General features: G+C 56.3%; 4 protein-coding genes across 4 annotated transcripts; 2 read left to right on the forward strand and 2 right to left on the reverse strand.

Annotated features, from left to right (window-relative positions):
- Positions 1 to 161: 161 nt before the first annotated feature.
- Positions 162 to 6,847, reverse strand: PTSG_01334 (uncharacterized protein). The gene is made up of 19 exons (XM_004997250.1): positions 6,455 to 6,847; positions 6,010 to 6,142; positions 5,502 to 5,740; positions 5,178 to 5,225; positions 4,908 to 4,981; positions 4,606 to 4,680; positions 4,251 to 4,343; positions 3,876 to 4,001; positions 3,578 to 3,646; positions 3,315 to 3,390; positions 3,042 to 3,104; positions 2,816 to 2,891; positions 2,455 to 2,548; positions 2,082 to 2,222; positions 1,671 to 1,825; positions 1,336 to 1,504; positions 781 to 1,029; positions 579 to 638; positions 162 to 406 (listed from the first exon to the last, which is right to left on the reverse strand). The coding sequence occupies exons 1-19, from the start codon at positions 6,603 to 6,605 to the stop codon at positions 350 to 352; spliced, it is 2,148 nt and encodes a 715-aa protein (XP_004997307.1). The 5' UTR covers positions 6,606 to 6,847; the 3' UTR covers positions 162 to 349.
- Positions 6,848 to 6,973: 126 nt separating this feature from the next.
- Positions 6,974 to 10,021, forward strand: PTSG_01335 (uncharacterized protein; the record flags this gene model as incomplete). The annotated part of the gene is made up of 1 exon (XM_004997251.1): positions 6,974 to 10,021. The coding sequence occupies one exon, from the start codon at positions 6,974 to 6,976 to the stop codon at positions 10,019 to 10,021; it is 3,048 nt and encodes a 1,015-aa protein (XP_004997308.1).
- A 520-nt stretch (positions 10,022 to 10,541) lies between these two features.
- PTSG_01336 (uncharacterized protein) lies at positions 10,542 to 14,843 on the forward strand (the record flags this gene model as incomplete). Its single annotated transcript, XM_004997252.1, has 8 exons — positions 10,542 to 10,908; positions 11,156 to 11,228; positions 11,431 to 11,598; positions 11,770 to 11,834; positions 12,064 to 12,949; positions 13,161 to 13,298; positions 13,625 to 13,696; positions 13,851 to 14,843. Exons 1-8 carry the CDS (start codon positions 10,652 to 10,654, stop codon positions 14,841 to 14,843), a joined length of 2,652 nt encoding a protein of 883 aa, XP_004997309.1. The 5' UTR covers positions 10,542 to 10,651.
- Positions 14,844 to 15,729: 886 nt separating this feature from the next.
- PTSG_01337 (uncharacterized protein) lies at positions 15,730 to 18,906 on the reverse strand (the record flags this gene model as incomplete). Its single annotated transcript, XM_004997253.1, has 6 exons — positions 15,730 to 15,875; positions 16,074 to 16,169; positions 16,502 to 16,626; positions 16,836 to 16,965; positions 17,255 to 17,669; positions 18,097 to 18,906. 6 exons carry the CDS (start codon positions 18,904 to 18,906, stop codon positions 15,730 to 15,732), a joined length of 1,722 nt encoding a protein of 573 aa, XP_004997310.1.
- Between the last annotated feature and the right edge of the window lie 42 nt (positions 18,907 to 18,948).

Genomic DNA, 18,948 nt, shown 5'->3' on the forward strand with positions numbered 1-18,948 from the left:
TTTGTGATTGTGTGAGTGAAGAGTGTGTGTGTGTGTGTTTCAGTGAGTAGATAGAGTGTGTGTGTGTGTGTGTGTGTGCGTGTGTCAGTGAGTGTATGTGTAGATTTGCATCGAAACGTGTTTGGGAGGTGCTATTCTGGATTGACTGTAGATTGTTTCGCATTTGCACCATAGCTTTTTATTGCTTTGTGTAGAGCATGCCTGTAACAGCCACATACAAGCGCCACGTGGTATTTGAATGGGCAGTGTGCCAGAGTAACAAACCACAACCGCACGAACGTAACACATTCAACCAATCAAAGCCACAAACGAACGTCGCACATTTCCTTCCATGCTCTCTGTTCCGTAGTCAATCTCGCGCCAGCACAATCACGCGGTCCTCAGCACTCCACATGCGCATCGCATCCTGCAAGAAAGGAAGGGAGGGTGTGTGTGTGTGTGTGTGTGTGTGTGTGTGTGTGTGTGTGTGTGTGTGTGTGTGTGTGTGTGTGTGTGTGTGTGTGTGTGTGTGCTCCTTCTGTCTGTATAGTTCCATGTGGTGTTTCCTGCGTCATGTTTCTCTGTCCTCGTGACCAAACCTTCTTTGGCGGGTTGATGACAGTGTCCTTTGAGCCAACCGGAACGAAGCCAATGAGAATCTATCACATTGGCAGACAGAACAAGTGAGTTCACGCACGAGGGTAGGTAGTTACAGACCACGCACGCACGCCCATCATCAACTCGCAAACACACACACACACGTACACACACGTACACACAAGCACATACAAGCACACACACCTCCTGGGTGAGGCGTGTTCGGGCCTGCAGATCCCAAAACGAAAGCTCCTCGTGCGCGTGCTGGAGATACCGGCCGGCACTGCGCACATACAGCTCGCAGCCGACACTGGTCAGCAGCTCAGAAAGGACAGCGCTGAGGAACCGGTTCTCGGACACTTGCGCAATGTAGCTGGAGATGATGTCGTTGCTCATGACGTAATCAGATCCAGACATCGCCCGCACGAGCTGCTGCGTTTGGGGATCGAGAATCTGCCCACAGTTGGGGTGTGTACGTGTGTGTGTGTGAGCATGTGTGTGTGAGCATGCGTGTGTGCATGTGTGTGAGCATGTGTGTGAGCATGTGTGTGTGAGCATGCGTGTGCATGTGTGTGCATGTGAGTGAGTGTGTAAGTGTGTGAAAGGGTGTGCATGTGCATATATGTGTGTATGTGTGTATGTGTGTGAGCGAGCATATGTGTGTGTGTCAGCAATGCGTATGTACAAGCACAAAGGAAAAAGCTCAATGTCCATGTACATGTTGTTGCTTGCAAGCATCTCAAACGCCCCTTTTCCCACCTCGCCGACGATGGCAGGCTGCTTCCTGGCGACAACACCGTGATACCCGGCCGTTCGCTCGCGCTGAATGCTCTTCACCATCAGCAGCGTCGCCAGCGATCGCGAATCTGCCTCCTGTTTGCTCTCAGACTCGTTGGACAGAATCAGAATGTTGTCAAACTCCTCCAACCTGCGCGTGCGTGTGCATGTGTACATCGTGAGTGCGGATTCCAGTGCCCTTCACACACACACACACACACACACACACACACACACACACACACACACACACACACACACAATGCAGTTAGCAATCACACAAAGACATACACACAGACCAGCACAAGGTGCCTCACTTGAGTCCCTGCAAGTGCTTCCTGCTGAGCGTGTTGCCTTCCTTATGTTGGATGGTGGTGATGTTTTGCAGGCGCTCCCGCGTCAGTCCGCCCTCTCGCAGTGCAAACATCTGCTCCTCACGCGGCTTTTCGCTCATCATGTACAGCACCGTGCCCTGCAGCAACATCGGGTCGGGAAAGCCGCGTTTGCATGTGTGGTGGCGTGTGGCGTACATGCGTGACGTTGATGCTGTTTGCACGTGTACTAGCGCATGACGCGACGTTCGTGTGCGCGCACATGTGCGTGCGTGCGTGCGCGTGCGACGTGAATCGTTCGTCGGTATCGTGAATAACACGTGTATGTGTAAACATTTCTGCGTGCATGTGTCTGTATGTGTATGTGTATGTGTATGTGTGTGTGTGTGCACTCACGGGTCCGACTTGCTCGTCGAGCTGCATGACAAGATGCTCCATATCGCGCCGCCAGTTGAGGAAGAGGATGCGGCTGCGGTGCACTGTCTCTCGCGCGGAAGGAACGAAGCTGCGGTGGTCAATGTGCACTTGCCGCTCAGCCTTTTGTGTGGCGTTGCGTTGTATTGCATGTGTGTTGTGCGATGGAGTGCACAGTCAGAGACGCATTTGTCGTTGTGAGGAGCAGCAGGCAGGGGCAGAGAGGAAGCAGGGCATACGCACGTACAGGCACACGCCCAAAACGTGCAGACTGAGCCGGGAGGTACAACTACTGACAAATGGTCATGCACACACTCACGCACACACGCACAACACGAAAACGGGTGCGGCACACCTTTGGTGCATATGTGTCGTCATCTTCGGCAACGACGATAATCTCTTCTCCCGATTGAATGACGCGGCTGTCTGGTGGATTCAACAAAATCGCACTGGTTCAAATTGTTTCAAATTGGCACGTGTAGTTGGGGGAAGGGGAAGATGTGTTCCAGCGGGTGTGAGTGACACGCGCGCTTGTGTACATGTGTGTGTGCACATGTGTGTGTGTGTGTGTGTGTGTGCACATGTGTGCATTTGTGTACATTTGTGTGTGTGTATGTGTGTGCGAGCAGAGTCGCAGAACATGAATGCCTTGCAAGTGTGCACGTGACTTTGAATGCATGAGCGGCAGCAGAGCGCGCGTCGCATGTGCTGCTCACCCGCCGCAGCGAATACCGACAGGAACGGCTGCGTCAAACATGAAGACGATTTCACCAAAGCGCCGCCCGACCAGCTCTGTGGAGTCAACATGAACATGGCAGTGGGCAAACGTTTGGAGCCAGAGCGTGCAGGCATGAGGGACGCAGCGCGATTGATGTGCATGTGCATTCCAACACACTTGCTGAAATGACGCTGCCTGCAGCATGACACGCTGGTTTGTCGCACCTTCCCATTCACGCATGTAGAACTCTGGACCGTCAAAACTCAGCAGCTCAGCCATGATTGCGCCTGTCATGATGATGACGATGATGATGATGATGATGATGATGATGATGATGATGATGATGATGATGATGGGGGGGGGATACAAACGGAGCAGAATGAACTTTTGGCGCCGAGCAATTGCTGTGACATGCGCATGTCAATGAGTGTGCTCTACAGCAGCAAGGACAGCTTTGTGCTCGAAGCATGTTTGTCAAGTTTGTGTTCGCAGCCTACCCATGAGTGGCTGGCGGGTTGTTGTCACCATCAGACGCCCAATGATGTCGTGTGATTGCACCAGAACACACCGAAGCTGCTCTCGAACGAGCAAGAATGTGAAGGGAAGGCGAGAAAGTTGACATGTAAGAGGGCCCGCAGTTCAAACCATGCACAGATTTCCAAATAAGACACAAACACACGCGTACAAACACACAACACACTCATCTACACTCACCCTCACTCACTCACTCACTCACTCACTCACTCACACACACACGCACCTCGTCTGCTTCTCGAATGACATCGGCATTGTCCACATCCAACACCTCCACCACCACGTGTGGGGATGCCTGAACACACGCGTATGCACACATACAGAAGTACATGGCAGTTGCCAGCATGAGCTACGCGCTGTCAGCAAGCACGCAATAACATGCGCACAGCGTTTCAATCCAAAGTATGCGCGCATACGCACACGTACACACACGTAACACACTCACACTCACACACATAAACATAAACACACACATACACACATACACACGCATGAACACACATGTACGCCCACGTGCAACGCACCAGGTCGTATTGTTCCAGAGCCTGTTTGAGCTGGAGCACAATGCGCAATTGCTGCGCATCGCTTGCATCTGGGGAAAGTTCTTTGCTTGCAAGACAGATGATCGACCGCGCACTCGTGCACGACACCTGGCGATGTCAAGTGACGGCACCACACGTCCGAGATTTGTTGTAATTGTGTGCGCGTGTGTGTGTGTGTGTGTGTGTGTGTGTGTGTGTGTGTGTGTGTGTGTGTGTGTGTGTGTGTGTGTGTGTGTGTGTGTGTGTGGCGAGCGTGACGAAAACATGCAAATTTGCACTGCGCATGCACGTGTTGTGAATACGCTTGCGCTGCCAACGTCAACGGCTTCAAGAAGCAGAAAGCACGATGGCCCGCACCTTCATGAGTGCGGTGTAGCTGAGAGGGGAGCCCGTCCGGCAGACAACCTTGCTTCCTTTCATGTCCACGTCGCTGTCGTCAATCAGCTCCTCCTGCATGCATGCACACATGCACAGAGGGGGGGGGGTTGCGTGAAAACTGGGTTGTGCGTGCGTGTGTGTGTGTGTGTGTGTGTGTGTGTGTGTGTGTGTGTGTGTGTGTGTGTGTGTGTGTGTGTGTGTGTGTGTGTGTGTGTGTGTGTGTGTGTGTGCGTGTGTGCGTGTGTTGCGAGCAACGACGCGAGGAGCTCAAAACTCAAAGGTTCCTGGGCACATGTAAACATACATGTAAACACACACAAATGCACGCATATACCATTTCTTCCTTGTCACGCGTTGAGAGGACGACAATAGTGCCCCCGCCCATGCTTTCGTTTGCAAGACACAACTCCTGCGCAGGGGAACAACGGTACACGCACATGCACGAATGCACACACACGCACACGCATAAAACAAAGACACGTGAGCGTTGCTACGTGAATGGCAAGCAGCACACCACATCCACGCGTACCTACGCTCACACACACCCACGCTCACACTTGCACACTTGCACACTTGCACTGGTGTAATGTCGCGCGAAGCAATCATCGCCACCACCGCACCACTGCATTCACGAACCTGAATGACTGGAAGGGTCTTGTCTGACCAGCCCAGGATGAGGCTGTGTCCCGTCTCAATTACACTGCTGCGCCCTACACGAATCATTGCGCAGCACAGCATGTGTCGATGCGGACAAGCAAACGAAGTGGATTGTCGCCTCTCACCCACACGCACACACACACACACACACGCACGCACACGCGCACACACACACACGCACACACGCACGCACGCGCACACGCAATCGCATGGCAACTGGATTGCCAAGAGAAGTGTTTACTGCTGTACCTTTCTTGAGGTCGTCCACGCGTTCGGATATTTCGTCCGAAATGATGCCTGTATTGGAATGGGAGCAGTACGACATGTGCAAGCAAAGTAGTGCTCGCATCAGTGGTGTGCCAGAGCGCAAACGCGGACAGTTTTGCACACACACACACACACACACACACACACACACACACACACACACACACACACACACACACACACACACACACACACACACACACACACGGATGTTCACATACTCAAAAACCATGTCCGTACACGTCCGTACACGTGTGCACACAGACCTCACACATACACATGGGCACGCTGATGTTGACGACGTACCGACGAGCAGGGCAAAGACGAGCATGCCGCCGACAGTGAGAGCGAACGCGATGAGGCGCGGCAGGCCTGGATCGACGTCAGCGTGCGTTCCTGGGTCGGATATCCACGTCCACGCACTCCACCACGCTGTGAAGATGGACTGGGGCTCGGCAACAGCAAGCAGCGGCCCGCCAACAACGATGAGGAGCAGCGTCGCCAGCATCAGCGCCATGGGCTTTGCAGATGAATTGGTGGACAGCCTGTTTTACGTTCAAACATGGGCATACAAATGCGGCGTACACCGGCCAGCATGTAAGCAGTAACCTTTGGCCATCGGTTGGTTCAAGTACATGCCCGGATACCAAGCTCATGCACACGCACGCGCACACGCACACACACACACGCACACACACACACGCACACACACACACACGCACACACACACACACGCACACACACACACACGCACACACACACACACACACACACACACACACACACACGCATACGCATCATTACACACGCGCACCACAAGTCGAGCTCGTAGCCGATCCGGTCCAAGAGGCTGACATCCGATCTGGCTTTGTGCTGCTCCAGTTGCCGCAGCAGGTCAGAGGCAAGGTACGCGACACCGCCCAACGCCACCAGCAGCTGCACCCATGCTGCGACAGAGGCAAAACCACAAGCAGGACGTTGGTAAACCATGGGCTGGACAGTGGTCACAATGCATTCATAAATACAGACACAACACACACGACATGGACGAACAACATATGCAGACACACGACACAACACACAGACACACACAGACACACACACACGACACAACACACAGACACACACGACACAACACGCACAACACAATCCACACACACAACACAACACACAACACAACACAACACACACGACACAACACAAACACAACACAAACACACACAACACATACAGAAACAAACAACGCCATGGAAGCAAACCTGAGATGACGTCTGGGACAAAGGCGTCAAAGACAAGGTCGAGGGCAGAGCACAAGAGTAGAAGTACCACCAAACTGAGCATCAACCGCCTCGCCGTGCCGCCCTCGGCGACTTCCGCACCCCAAGCCTTCAGCACGTTGACCGACATCATGCACAAAGGAAGCAACAAACAAAGCCGGCGAGCGAGCGAGCGAGCAAGAGGCACGCTGGCAAGCAAAGAAGCAGCTCGGGACGTTAGATGGCAGTTTGCTCGCTCGCTTACTGGCAGCAGAGCAGGAGCAGATGGATGAATGGAGCCAGAGCGCAGGAGGAGGGTATCGATGTTTGGTTTGTCAGCAACGTTCACTGGAGCGTCGTGTTTCCGCAAAAATCCTCCACAACGCGCACACCACACACCACAACAGCAACACAAGCAAGCAAAACCGTGATCGCACGACGAACAACATAGCGCACAACAAGAAGGCGATCGCAAAACAGCACCGCCACGCAAACGAGCAAGCAACATTGTCGACACCAGCCATGGCGTCGTGGCCAGCTGGCCTCGGCGTGGATGAATGGGCGATTGTGGCACGGCACCTGCCCGATCTCCCCGTGGCTGCAGGTGGCTGCGAGGGCGATGAGAGCCTCGACGGCGACAATGATGATGATCGTCATTTTCCCGCCAAGACCCGCGACATCAACGCCCTCGTGTCGATGCGAGCATTCTTCAACCTCATGCTGACATGCCGCAACCTGTACCACAATCTGCCAAACGCCATGCCGCGGTGGTGCTTCAGCGGCCACTTCGGGCCAGGCGTGGTGCAAGGGTTCATTGAGCCAGATGTGGAGGCGAGCAGGCGCTCCGGCGACCGCGCCTTTGACGTGGATGTCTGGCTGGAGGAGCGCTTCCTCGTGTACTCGTGGCTGGGAGCAACCTGGGCATGCAACTGCGCCTTCCTCCAACGGCAGCGCCCCTTCTCCGAAGCGTTTTGCACCGCGTTTGCGACCTGCAGCCGCGTCGTGTTCTCGTCCCAGTCTGCCATTGATCTCTGGAACTCAAAGTTCAACCTGTCGACACACGCACACTCAGCCACAACCACTGCGCAGCAAACTGCCGCCGAGCCAGACGCGCGAGGCAAGGCGCCAGCACCAGCGCTGGCAGCAGAGCCAACGCGCGCAGATAAGCCTGCTTCCGCGGTTGTTGCGGCCGGTGATGCCAACCCACCCGCGCACGCCAGCTCCAATCTGATGGGTGCTGATGCCACAACCACAACATTGTCTACAACGACAACAACCACCACAGCGACGACAACAACAATAACAGCCTCGACTACAACAGCAACAACAACTTCGACAACGACCACTACGATGTCAACAACCACAACAACGACATCGACGATGGCGGGTGCGCCTGTCCTCCGCCCGGCCTTTGCGACACTGGTGGCTTGGCTGGAGACGCAATCACAAGTGGACGCGTGCATGCGTGCCTTGAAGGTGCTTGGCTGTGCCAACACACAGCTGCACGCCGTCGTGCTCGTGGAAACGCTGCACATTACGTGCAAACTGCAGTATCTTCACATGCAATCCAGGCCAATCAGAACCCTCGCCTGCAACGGCAATGTGTCACGAATCAGTTGGCACGTCCACACGCACCAGCAGGCCATCGCGGGCGACTTTCGCGGTGTCGACCAGGTCATGCTGCGTGCCATGTGTATCGGTCGAGCCACGAGGCTGCGTAGCATCGATGGACTAGACGGCGTCCCCCGAGTGAAGCTCGTATGCGTGGCGCTCGCAAGCGTGGCACCGCTGGCCAGGGCAGAGCGCGTGCACCTGAACGACGTCAGCGTGGCGGACATCACCCCACTGTGCAATGTGCCCCATCTCACCCTCTACATGTGCAAGCGGCCATCCCACGCCGACCTTCGCCTCGCAGCCACGCACATCAGCCTGACTGGTGTCAGCTCCCTCACGGGCACATTGCATGTGCCAAACGCAACGCACATCCACCTTCAAGGCTGCAGTGGCCTCGAGGGCCTTGCATGTGGGCCGCGGCTGGAGTCACTGCACATGCAGCGCTGCCCGAAGATCCGCTCCCTCCCTCCTTTCGAGCGTGTCCAGCAGCTGGCGACCGATGTGCCGCTCACTGCTGACGTGGCAGCGGCGCTCGTGGGGCGGGTGGAACGGCTCTCTGTGCAACTCACCTCACAGTCCTCGGCACAAGCAGCCCTGCGCTGCCTGCAAGCAATCCCTGCCCGCGCAAGCACGAACGATGTCGGCGATGCGGGCGAAGTTGGTGGTGAGGATGGTGGTGGGAATGGGGACTTTGTTGGTGATGATGATGATGATGATGATGATGATGATGATGATGATGATGATGATGATGATGATGATGATGACGACGCTGGAAATGATGGTGGTGTTGGTGATGATGGTGATGATGGTGTTATGGAGATTGCGATCACTTTTAATGACAGTGATGATGCGAATGATGGTGATGATGTCGTTGTTGTTGTTACACACAGTGGCCGTGGTGGTGGTGGTGGTGCTCGCAGCAGTGGCCACAGTGTTGCTCGCAGCAGCGGCCACAGTGTTGCTCGCGGCAGCGGCCACAGTGTTGCTCGCGGCAGCGGCCACAGTGGTGCTTGCAGCAGCGGCCACAGTGTTGCTCGCAGCAGCGGCCACAGTGTTGCTCGCGGCAGCGGCCACAGTGTTGCTCGCGGCAGCGGCCACAGTGGTGCTTGCAGCAGCGGCGGTGCTCGTGAGGAGGGCACGTGGGTGGATGTGCAAGGGTGCCCGATCCAGGACATTCACCGCGTGCTGCCTCCCTGTGTGAATGCGATTGAGGTGAATGCGCATCCACGCCGGGGCATGGGCGGCCGCCTACCCCCGCTGCGATCATCGCTGTTTCAACACGTGCGGGAGCTTCGCCTGCGCAGCCGAGACGGCGCGCTGGCAATTGATGCGAGTGAGCTGTCTGCACTACCGCACTTGCGACAGCTGTCCCTCGTCGGCTGTGAGCTCACTGGCGGGGTGCTGGCCGGCTTTGAGCGCGTGGATATGAACAAGTGCTTTGGCAGCGTCTCTGTGCGACACGTGAACGTGCTTCGATGCTGTGTGCTGACTGCCACGATGATGTTTGTGGAGGTTGCGCACGTCAAGGTGTTGCTGCTCGGTGCGTGCCACGACATGGTACTGCGGGCCACGCGTGATGTCGACACGTGCCGCGTGACGCACTGCACCGTCAAGGACTGGTCTGGCTATGCTGGCATTCGCCGCTTGGGTGTGTACTCAACGCAACTGCGCAGCTTCAACATGCCGCAGCTGCCCATGCTGCTGACGGTCAAGCGCTGCCAAGACGACTCCATCCGCGCGCACTTCAATTTCTCGCTGGTCGGCCGGACGAGGAAGGAGGTGGTCACCGACCTCCTTGCGCAGCGGGCGCAGCGGCGGCTGCGCAGCCGTGGCGAAGGCGGACAGTATGACGACGACGACGACGACGACGACGACGACTACGACAGCTACAATGACGATGACGATGATCGTGATGGTGAGGACGAGGACGAGGGCGGGGACGAGGACGATGTGTAAGGGCAGTAGGGCGATGGAGATGTGTTAGCGAGAATTAGTAGTTGTAGTGTCAAAGAAGGGCTGTGCCTGTGTGTTTTTTTTTTTTTTTTGAATTGCTCCGTAGCTGGCGCCGATGATCCTAATAATGGTCAGACCTCCACCCTGCCTATTGCACTCTCCTACCGCGTGATCAGATGACGACTTGTTTCACGTCGTTGCTCTGGTTTACATCCATATGCGCACGCACACACACACACACACACACACACACACACACACACACACACACACACACAAATACACACACGTGTTGTCGACCATCTCTGGGTTCATTGTGTTGAAGTCTGTGTGGCTTATAGTCCGTTGGGGTGAGCGCCCTTCGTTAAAGATGTACACCCCCATATCTCTTCGCCAAGGAGTGGAAGGAGAGGGGGGGGGGTGGTAGGAAGGAGTGAGAGGCGATGTTGACTTGCTTGCTGTGAGCGTGGGAGGACGTGGCTGGTGTCTGTGTGTTAATCTTGCATGGAACCATTTTTGGGCAGTCGTGCACTGCTGCAGAAAGGAGAGTCGCCAACGACCACGCAAACAACACCCCACCGCACACTCACTTGCCACAGAGCAGCAGCAGCACCCAACAGCGGCTGAGGCAGCATGGCCCGAACACCACGAAGGAAGGGTGGCCGTAGTGCTACTGGTGGCGCAGCAGCAGGGCGTGGTGGCGCTTCCTCCACTGGAACAGGCAGTGGCAGTGTTGATGAAGGCGTCCAGTGGAAGATTGGAGAGCAGGTGGTCGCACTGGACCAGACGCTCATGTGGTACCCGGGCAAGATCATTCGGGTCAAGCAGGCCAAGGCCGCTGACGGCACACCCGTCAAGAAGTACCGCATCCACTTTCGCGGCTGGGGAAAGTAAGTGACTCGCGCACCAGGCCAAACAGAGGCCGACTCACACACCAGGCCTAACAGATGCCGACTCGCAACACTCCGTGTGTCTGTGTGTGTGTGTCTGTCTGTCTGTCTCTCTGTCTCCCTGTCTCCCTGTCTCTCTGTCTCCCTGTCTCCCTGTCTCTCTGTCTCTCTGTGTGTCTGTCTGCGGACCTTCGGCGCCCCCTGACTCACAGCAACCATGCCTTTGTGTTATCTCGTTCTTGTTCAGGCGGCATGACATTTGGACCACCCCAGATGAAGGCCGTGTCAAGTCGCCGGCTGTCGTGAATCCTGAGGGAACGGTGAGCAAATGCACATGTGCCGATCAGCAAGCCAAGAAGCATATCGCAACCTGGCGTGCGCATGCTTCCATTGTTTGCGTGCAGGCATGTTGTTAAACCTTTCCTCTTGCCTACGTCACTGCTGTCTCGACACTCACGGCGTGGCATCGTGTCACCTCATGTATGGATGAATGCGCGCACTGCTGCAATCGGAACCAAACAGCAACAACAGCATGACGACTTCTGCTTCGTATGCGGGGCAGTCGATAGGTCCCTCATCAAATGCCAAACATGCCCAGCAGCTGTCCATGCCACCTGTGTTCCTGAAGCGACCACGGATCGCCCTTTCTTCTGCGGTTACACCAACGCTTGCTCAGACCCAGCTCAAGTGGTATGGCAAGCGTGTTCCCATTGCTAATTGCATCTACGTATGTGCGTGTGTGTTTGTATCAATGTGTATGTATGTGTGTGTGTGTGTGGCTCCACCCGCCGTATATGCACCAACCATCGTCATCATTGCCGCCTCCCCCATGGCCTCATCGTGCGTCAATGTGTTCTGCAGCACAAAACCATGGGCCCGCTCTTCATGCGGCAGAAGCACCCGCGCGTTGATCCATCAGCCAAGCCGTCAGTGTCTGTGTCTGTGTCTGTGTGTCTGTGTCTGTGTCTGTGTGTGTCTCGTCTTCTCTGGCATTCCTCGACCTGCCTGCCTACCTGCCTTCCTGTCTGCTTCCAGCTTCTTGCCCTTTCCCCCCTCCCCTTCCTGCATGCCAACCCGTGTGTGGCGCTCGCAGTGCTTGACACGACCTGGTACCCTTCCTCACATGTCATGGCGACCACAATGCATGCGCTTCAGACCATCGCCCTCCCCTCGCGTCTCGACTGCCGCCCGCATCATTTTCGAAGGCGCCGCCACCATCGCTGATCGCACACACGAGGAATCCAATGGCACCAGCAGTGACGGCACGCACGCGCGAAAGCGTGCAAAGTCAACACGTACGCGAAGATCGCGAACACAGGTGCAGCATTTGGAGGAGGAGAGAAACGCGCTGACGGCAGCAAAGCACAGGCTCGGCCAACAAGTGATGCAGCAGCTGCAGCAGTTTGCACAACAACAACAACAACAACAACAGCAGCAGCAGCAGCAGCAGCAGCAGTCGTCCCCTGTCGTGGTCACGGCGCCACCACGTGAAGCTGACGCTGGCAGTGGCAACGTCACACCCGCGTCTGCAGCACAACGCACACGCCGACGGCGGGAAGAAAGTTTCCATCGCGCCAACCCCGCACCACCAACACGAACATCGGCGCGGAACCGAAGAACTGCACCGTTACCACCACCATCTTCCTCTTCCTCGTCATCCTCGTCATCCTCCGCTGCGATGCCTGTGACGGTGGGGGCACTGCCGCAACGCGTGCGTGACGTCGTTGCTCCCTTGGCAGACGCGTCCTACGCAGACATTGTTAAGGCTGTCGTGCACGCCCGCGCCGGCAACAGCAACAGCAGCAGCCTCTCCGCAGTCGTCACTGACAGTCGCAATCGCAATGGAAATTCCAGCAGCAGCAGCAGCCGTCGTGGTCGTCGAAGCCGCGGTGCTATCGCTGCTGCTGGTGCGAAGGACCGCAATGTCAATGCTGGCAGTGCTCATAGCACGGCTCACGTGAATGGTAATACAGGAGCGGATGGTGGCAGTGGGCGCCAAACACCACGGACTCGCACTCGCCGCGCCTCTGCATCAACGATGGTGGGTCTGTGTGTGTGTGTGGGGGGGGGGGTGTGGGTGTGTGTGTGTGTGCGTGTGTGTGTGTGTGTATGCTTTGTGTGCTTTGTGTATGTCTTTGTGTCTGTGTGCCTGCACATCCGCATCCATGTCTGCCCATGAACGCATTTATATCCATGCTAACTCGAGTGCGTGCAACTTCCCCCCGCCCCCTGACCTCTCGCTGCACATACAGGGCACGCCACTGCCTCCCGTTACGCTCAACTCTGAGCTCAGTGAGCTGCTTGGCTGCGTGCTGTCCAATCGGTTTGTCGGTGAGGGCATGGTCACGGGTCATGTTACGGAGCTGCTGCCCACATCCGAGCAAGTCAAGGTACCGCACCCCCGCGTTGCGCGAGATACGGGAAGAGGGAGAATTCACGTTGTGTGGGTCTGTATTTGTGTGTGTGTGTGTGTGTGTGTGTGTGTGTGTGTGTGTGTGTGTGTGTGTGTGTGTTTGTGTGTGTCTGTGTGTGTGTGTGTGTGCGTTTGTGTGTGTCTGTGCGTTTGTGTGGGTCTGTATTTGTGTTTGTGTGTGTGTGTGTCTGTGTGTCTGTGTGTGTCTGTGTGTGTCTGTGTGTGTGTGTGTGTGTCGCGCATGCAAGTGTTGTTGGTGTAACTGCGTTGCTGGCTGCTGCTTGTGCTGTGGGTGTGTGACAGGTGAAATACGACAACGGCCGCGAGGAAATTGTGTCTCGCATCCCAGCGCTGCGTCTCATCATGCGCCATCGCGTACGTATTGTGTGAAGCTCACCATGTCACCATGTCATCATGTGAGCATGTGTGTGTGTGTGTGTGTGTCCTTGTACGTGTTGCACTGATGCCTGCACGCTTCATACCCCACACCTCATACCATGCCCCACACCACACCACTACCGCCCGCCAGTCGATGGAGCGGCGCCGTGCCCGTGCAGAACGCGGCTCACTCGGAGACGGTCACAGTGTCATCGATGATGACGATGACGATGAAGATGAAGACGACGAAGATGAAGGCGACGATGGTGGTGTACACGACAGTGCCCAGAGTGGCGAGTTGGCGACAGGAGAACGTGGACCACAGACAGCAGCGGTGATGCAATCCGCGCGCGGCACGACGGGCGCTGCAGCGACAAAAGCACCACAGGGAACGGGTCGAGCTGGTGGAAGGAAGAAGCGGGCGAAGGGAACGCCAAAGGCCAACAGCGGCATGGCATCGTGGGTGCAGAGCAGGTCCCCCAACACGCGCTCACTGCGAAGACGAGCCGCGGACAATGGCGCCACCATCACCGCCTCATGCTTCTCCAGCACCACTACCACCAGCACCAGCAACACAATGCAAGCTGGGGCTGCGAATGGTGCGCTTGCTGCCCACGTCAACCATGGCGAAGATGGCAGTGGCGCGAACGGCGTCAACTTGCACCATGATCATGATGGGGATGATGAGGATGACACCGGCGATTATGATGACGCTGGTGACGATGGCGACAACAGCCGTGTTGGTGATGGGGATGCGTATGCCCATGGTGATGGCGGTGGCTCCACAGCACAGGCGCTGGCAGCGCGCGTAGCGGCGGCTGAGCGCGAGAGAGACGAGTGGAAGAGCAAAGCGCTCAAGTTTGAGTCGGAGCTGTTTGTGCTGCGGCAGAAGCTGAAGGGCGTGGATGAACTGCACGGGCTCATGACCTCCATCCTTCACCCGAAAAAGCGGTCCATGATGTCGCTGAGCGTGGCTGCACTCTCACCGTCAACCCCGGCACCAACATCATCACCAGTACCAACAGCACCAACAACAACATCACCAACATCAACACGAGCGCCAACAGCACCACCGTCATCGTCATCATCTCGACGGAGGGCAACGCGAACCGCCAACGGCACCGCTTCTGCACCGGCCCATTGACGCGTGTGCACGTGTGTCTGTCTGTCTGTCTAGCTGGTTGGCTAATTGGCTGGCTGATTGGCTGTCTGTCTGTCCGTCTGTCCGTCTGTCCGTCTGTCTGTCCCCTCTTTGTCCTCCTGTCCCGCTCTTTGTCTACGTCGTTGTCTGCCTGTCCACCTGCTTGACTGCCTGCGTGTCTTTGTCTTTGTCTGTGCCTGGACCTGGACCTGTTGCATGCCACTTGTTTGCCTGCGTATCCATTTGTCTGCCCATATCAGCGCCCCCACCCCCACCCCCACATCGGCATGTGCCTTGCGGCAGAGGGTTCCTTGTGTAGCTGACGTGAATTGATTTGAAGGCTGTCATACCACGCGCTTTGTTAGTTCACATTGCTTCTGGTGTTTCCCCACAACTGATAGACGGCATAGCTGATCGGACACAACGGCACAACGAAGCAAACATACACACAGGAACTCGCACGGGAAGAGAGGAAAGGGGAGGGGGATAGCATGGCAGGCAGGAGAAACCTGGGATTGCTGGAGCTACAAGGCGCACAGGAAGGAAGGGGAGCAGTGGGGCAACGGATAACGTCGACATGTTGCAGGATCACAACATGGGAATGGGGGCTACAAGCAAGCAAACAATGCAAGACAAAACGAAGAGGTTATGTGTTTTTGCGTGTGTGTGTGTGTGTGTGTGTGTGTGTGTGTGTGTGTGTGTGTGTGTGTGTGTGTGTGTGTGCGTGTGTGTGTGTGTGTGTGCGTGTGTGTGTGTGTGTGTGTGTGTGTGTGTGTGTGTGTGTGTGTGTGTGTGTGTGTGTGTGTGTGTTTTGTGGGGTGTATGGTTGAGGGCATGAGAGAAGAAGAAAGCCAACCCACCAGCAAAGCCAGGCAAGCGGGAGGAGGCATTAGCGGTGGATGTTGCCGTCGTGCTGCTTGTTGTCGAGGAAGCCATAGCACATGTCCGGGTACAGCCGGCAGTACTGGAGCGTGGTGCCGCTCACAGGGATGCCACGGCGCGACAGCCGCTCGGCGTGGTCCGCAATACGCAGATCTGGTGATGGGAAGAAGTGGTTGTGTTTTGGTGGTGGTGGTGGTGGTGGTGGTGGTGATGGTGGCAATTGGTGGTGGGTGTGGTTGTGGTGAGGACAGAGATGCAATGAGGGGTCGAGAGCATGCTTCCAGTGCAAAGTGGAGAAAGCAGCGAGGGTAAACGAACAATGGCGCATGCACAGCTTGTTGCAGCACTCACTTGCTTCGCGCTGCGAGACAGTGTTGGCGTACTGCCACAGGCGAGCGCCGTATGCAGACGCGCGCGGGAAAATGCGCACGAGCGAGTTGTCGGGACCTGGTGGTGATCATGGAGGGGGAGGGGAGGAACGTGGCGTGGTGTGAGGTTGAGGTGAGAATGAAACATGTGCTGGTGTGTTTGCTGGGGTGTAACGCTGTCAGGCACGGAAGCATACGCACACATACACACACATAGACGAGTGTGTGCACCAACGCACACGCACACGCACACGCACACGCACACGCACACGCACACGCACACGCACACGCACACGCACACGCACACGCACACGCACACGCACACGCACACGCACACGCACACGCACACGCACACGCACACGCACACGCACACGCACACACACACGCACACGCACATGACCGTTAGCGAACCTGCGAGCTCGCCCCAACTGCATGATTCTCCACCGAGAATGCGTGATGCGTCAGACTTTGAGACGTTAGCGAGGATGTCGTGGCTGTACATGTGCCACCACGTCTTGTATGGGTCGCACCAGGACCTGCACGTGGCATGTGGCGGCCGGTACATACATAGTGAGCACACGACGGAAGACTAACGTGTCAAGTACAACAACTGGCAGAAGCAAGAGGGGGGATGTTTGAAGCCCAACACAAACCACACACACACACACATCAAGTTTGAGGTGCGTGTGTGATCCGCCTCCACTTTCCCTCTCTCTTTGTTCACGCCCTCTTCAGTGCAACTCACGCTTGTCCAAACATGTTTCCAAGGCCGCAGTCGAGGTAGAAGTCTGTGGATGTGCTCACAATGACGTCGCTGTCGGTGTCGTTAAGAACTTCGTGTAGCGTGGCTGGCGGTCCCCACACCTGCACAATAGCTGGGGCACGCAGAGAAGCAAGAACAGGGGCAGGGATGGAGTGTGAGTGTGGAGTGGAAGGTGCTTGAGTCGTGTGATCGTAGACAAAGGAAAGAGTGTGCACAACATGCAACGATGGGTACACATATGGGCACACGCGAAGCAGAACAGCTCACATCACGCACATGTGCAAGCAAGCAAGTGCACACGCACAACACAACACAATACAACACAACACAACACAACACAACACAACACAACACAACACAACACAACACAACACAACACAACACAACGCACACGGACGAACTTGATTTGTCGAGGGGCAGAGGAGGGTTCTGCTTGCTGGCCTCCTCCCAATAGAGACGCTTCTTGGCTGGGGCAACGTCGTGCAGCATGTCGCGCTGGTTCTTGAAGAACGTGAGCAGCAGCTCGTTGATGGTCACGTTGTGCTCCTTGAGGTACCGCTGGACGCTTGCGTCCTGCTTCCAGCAGTTGAAGTTGATTTCGTCATAGCCAAGATGGAAGTACTCGTCGGAGAAGAGGGCCGCAACCTCCGACGTCACGTTGCGGAGCACCTGCATCATGTGCTGTGAGGCAATGTTCAGCTGCCCGCATGGCGGCTCGTTGCAGCACTTGCCCCAGTTGCTCACGTTGGCGCACGACACGATATCGTGCAGCGTTGGCGCAAGTCCCATTGCACGCGTATGGCCGGGCGAGTCAATCTGCACAAGAATCGTGCGTGCGTGTATGTGAGTATGCATGTGCGTGTGCGTGTATGTGTGGATGCGTGTGAGTATGCATGTGTGTGAGTATACATGTGTTTGTGTGAGTGTGTGTGCGTGTATTTGTGTGTGTGTGTGTGTGCGTGTATTTGTGTGAATTTGTGTGTGTGTGTGTGTGTGTGAGTGTGTGCGTGTATTTGCACATGTGCGAGTGGTGCATTGTGTTCACTATTTGCCATCCTTGCCGTTCACGCTTCCACTGCCACGTGAGCTCCAAAGTCACAACTCAAACTTGGTCGCATTCTCGCTGCTGAGCAACATACCGTCATCACCTTCACCACTTCGCACCCCTGAACTACGCTACACATTCAAACACACACATACATGCAAACGCACACACGCGCGCGTGCATATCCCATGTCCACACCTCAGGGTAGACGCGCACGCCGCGGTCTGTGGCGTACTGGATCAGCTCCCGGAAGTCGTCCTGCGAATACACCATGTCTGCCGACTGTGCGCCATGGAAGGTAATCTCAGGGTTCTGGTGCAGCTGGAGCGGGAATGCCTGCGAGTCTGTGAGGTGCACGTGGAGGATGTTGAGCTTGCTGTACATCATGCCGTCGATGATGGTTTTGATGACGGGGACGGGCAAGAACGTCCGGGCGACGTCAATCAGCAAGCCGCGGTGGCCAAACGTGGGCGCGTCCTCAATCTGCAAGGGGACATCTGCCACGTGCCACGTGCGAGCATCGTTGGGCTGCAGCGCAGAATGCAGGACAAGCTGGGAGAATGTCTCCAAGCCGCGGAGGACGCCCTCGTACGACGTTGCTGTGAGCATGGCCGTGCCGCCCGCAGGGATCTCCAGCGCGTAATCCTCGTGGTTCTTCGCCACCCCTGGGATCGGGTGCTGCGCCGTGATCTCGATGCCAGTGAGGACGTCCCCACCGGCGAGCATGCGGGCTTTGTCCTCGCTTGTGCACGGGCCGGCGTTGCCGAAGATGACGTGCTTGTACAGGTCGATGGCGCGCTCCACGCCAGATGGCTGCGCCGATTTGTCCGTGAACACGAAGGTGCACGGGTTCAGCGTGGCCACAGAGCCCGACGCTGACTTGTTCCATGTTTTCACAGGTGGCCACGGCCGCGCCGCACGCGTGCCATCATCCTGATAGCCCCGCACACCCACAACGCTCAACACAACCACACACGCAGCCACCACCAGCACTGACACCATCGCCATCTTCATCGCCTCTTTCTTTTTCTTTGTTGGCTTGTTTTTGTT

This window comes from Salpingoeca rosetta, assembly GCF_000188695.1.
Source record: "Salpingoeca rosetta unplaced genomic scaffold supercont1.4, whole genome shotgun sequence".
Taxonomy (NCBI): Eukaryota; class Choanoflagellata; order Craspedida; family Salpingoecidae; genus Salpingoeca; species Salpingoeca rosetta.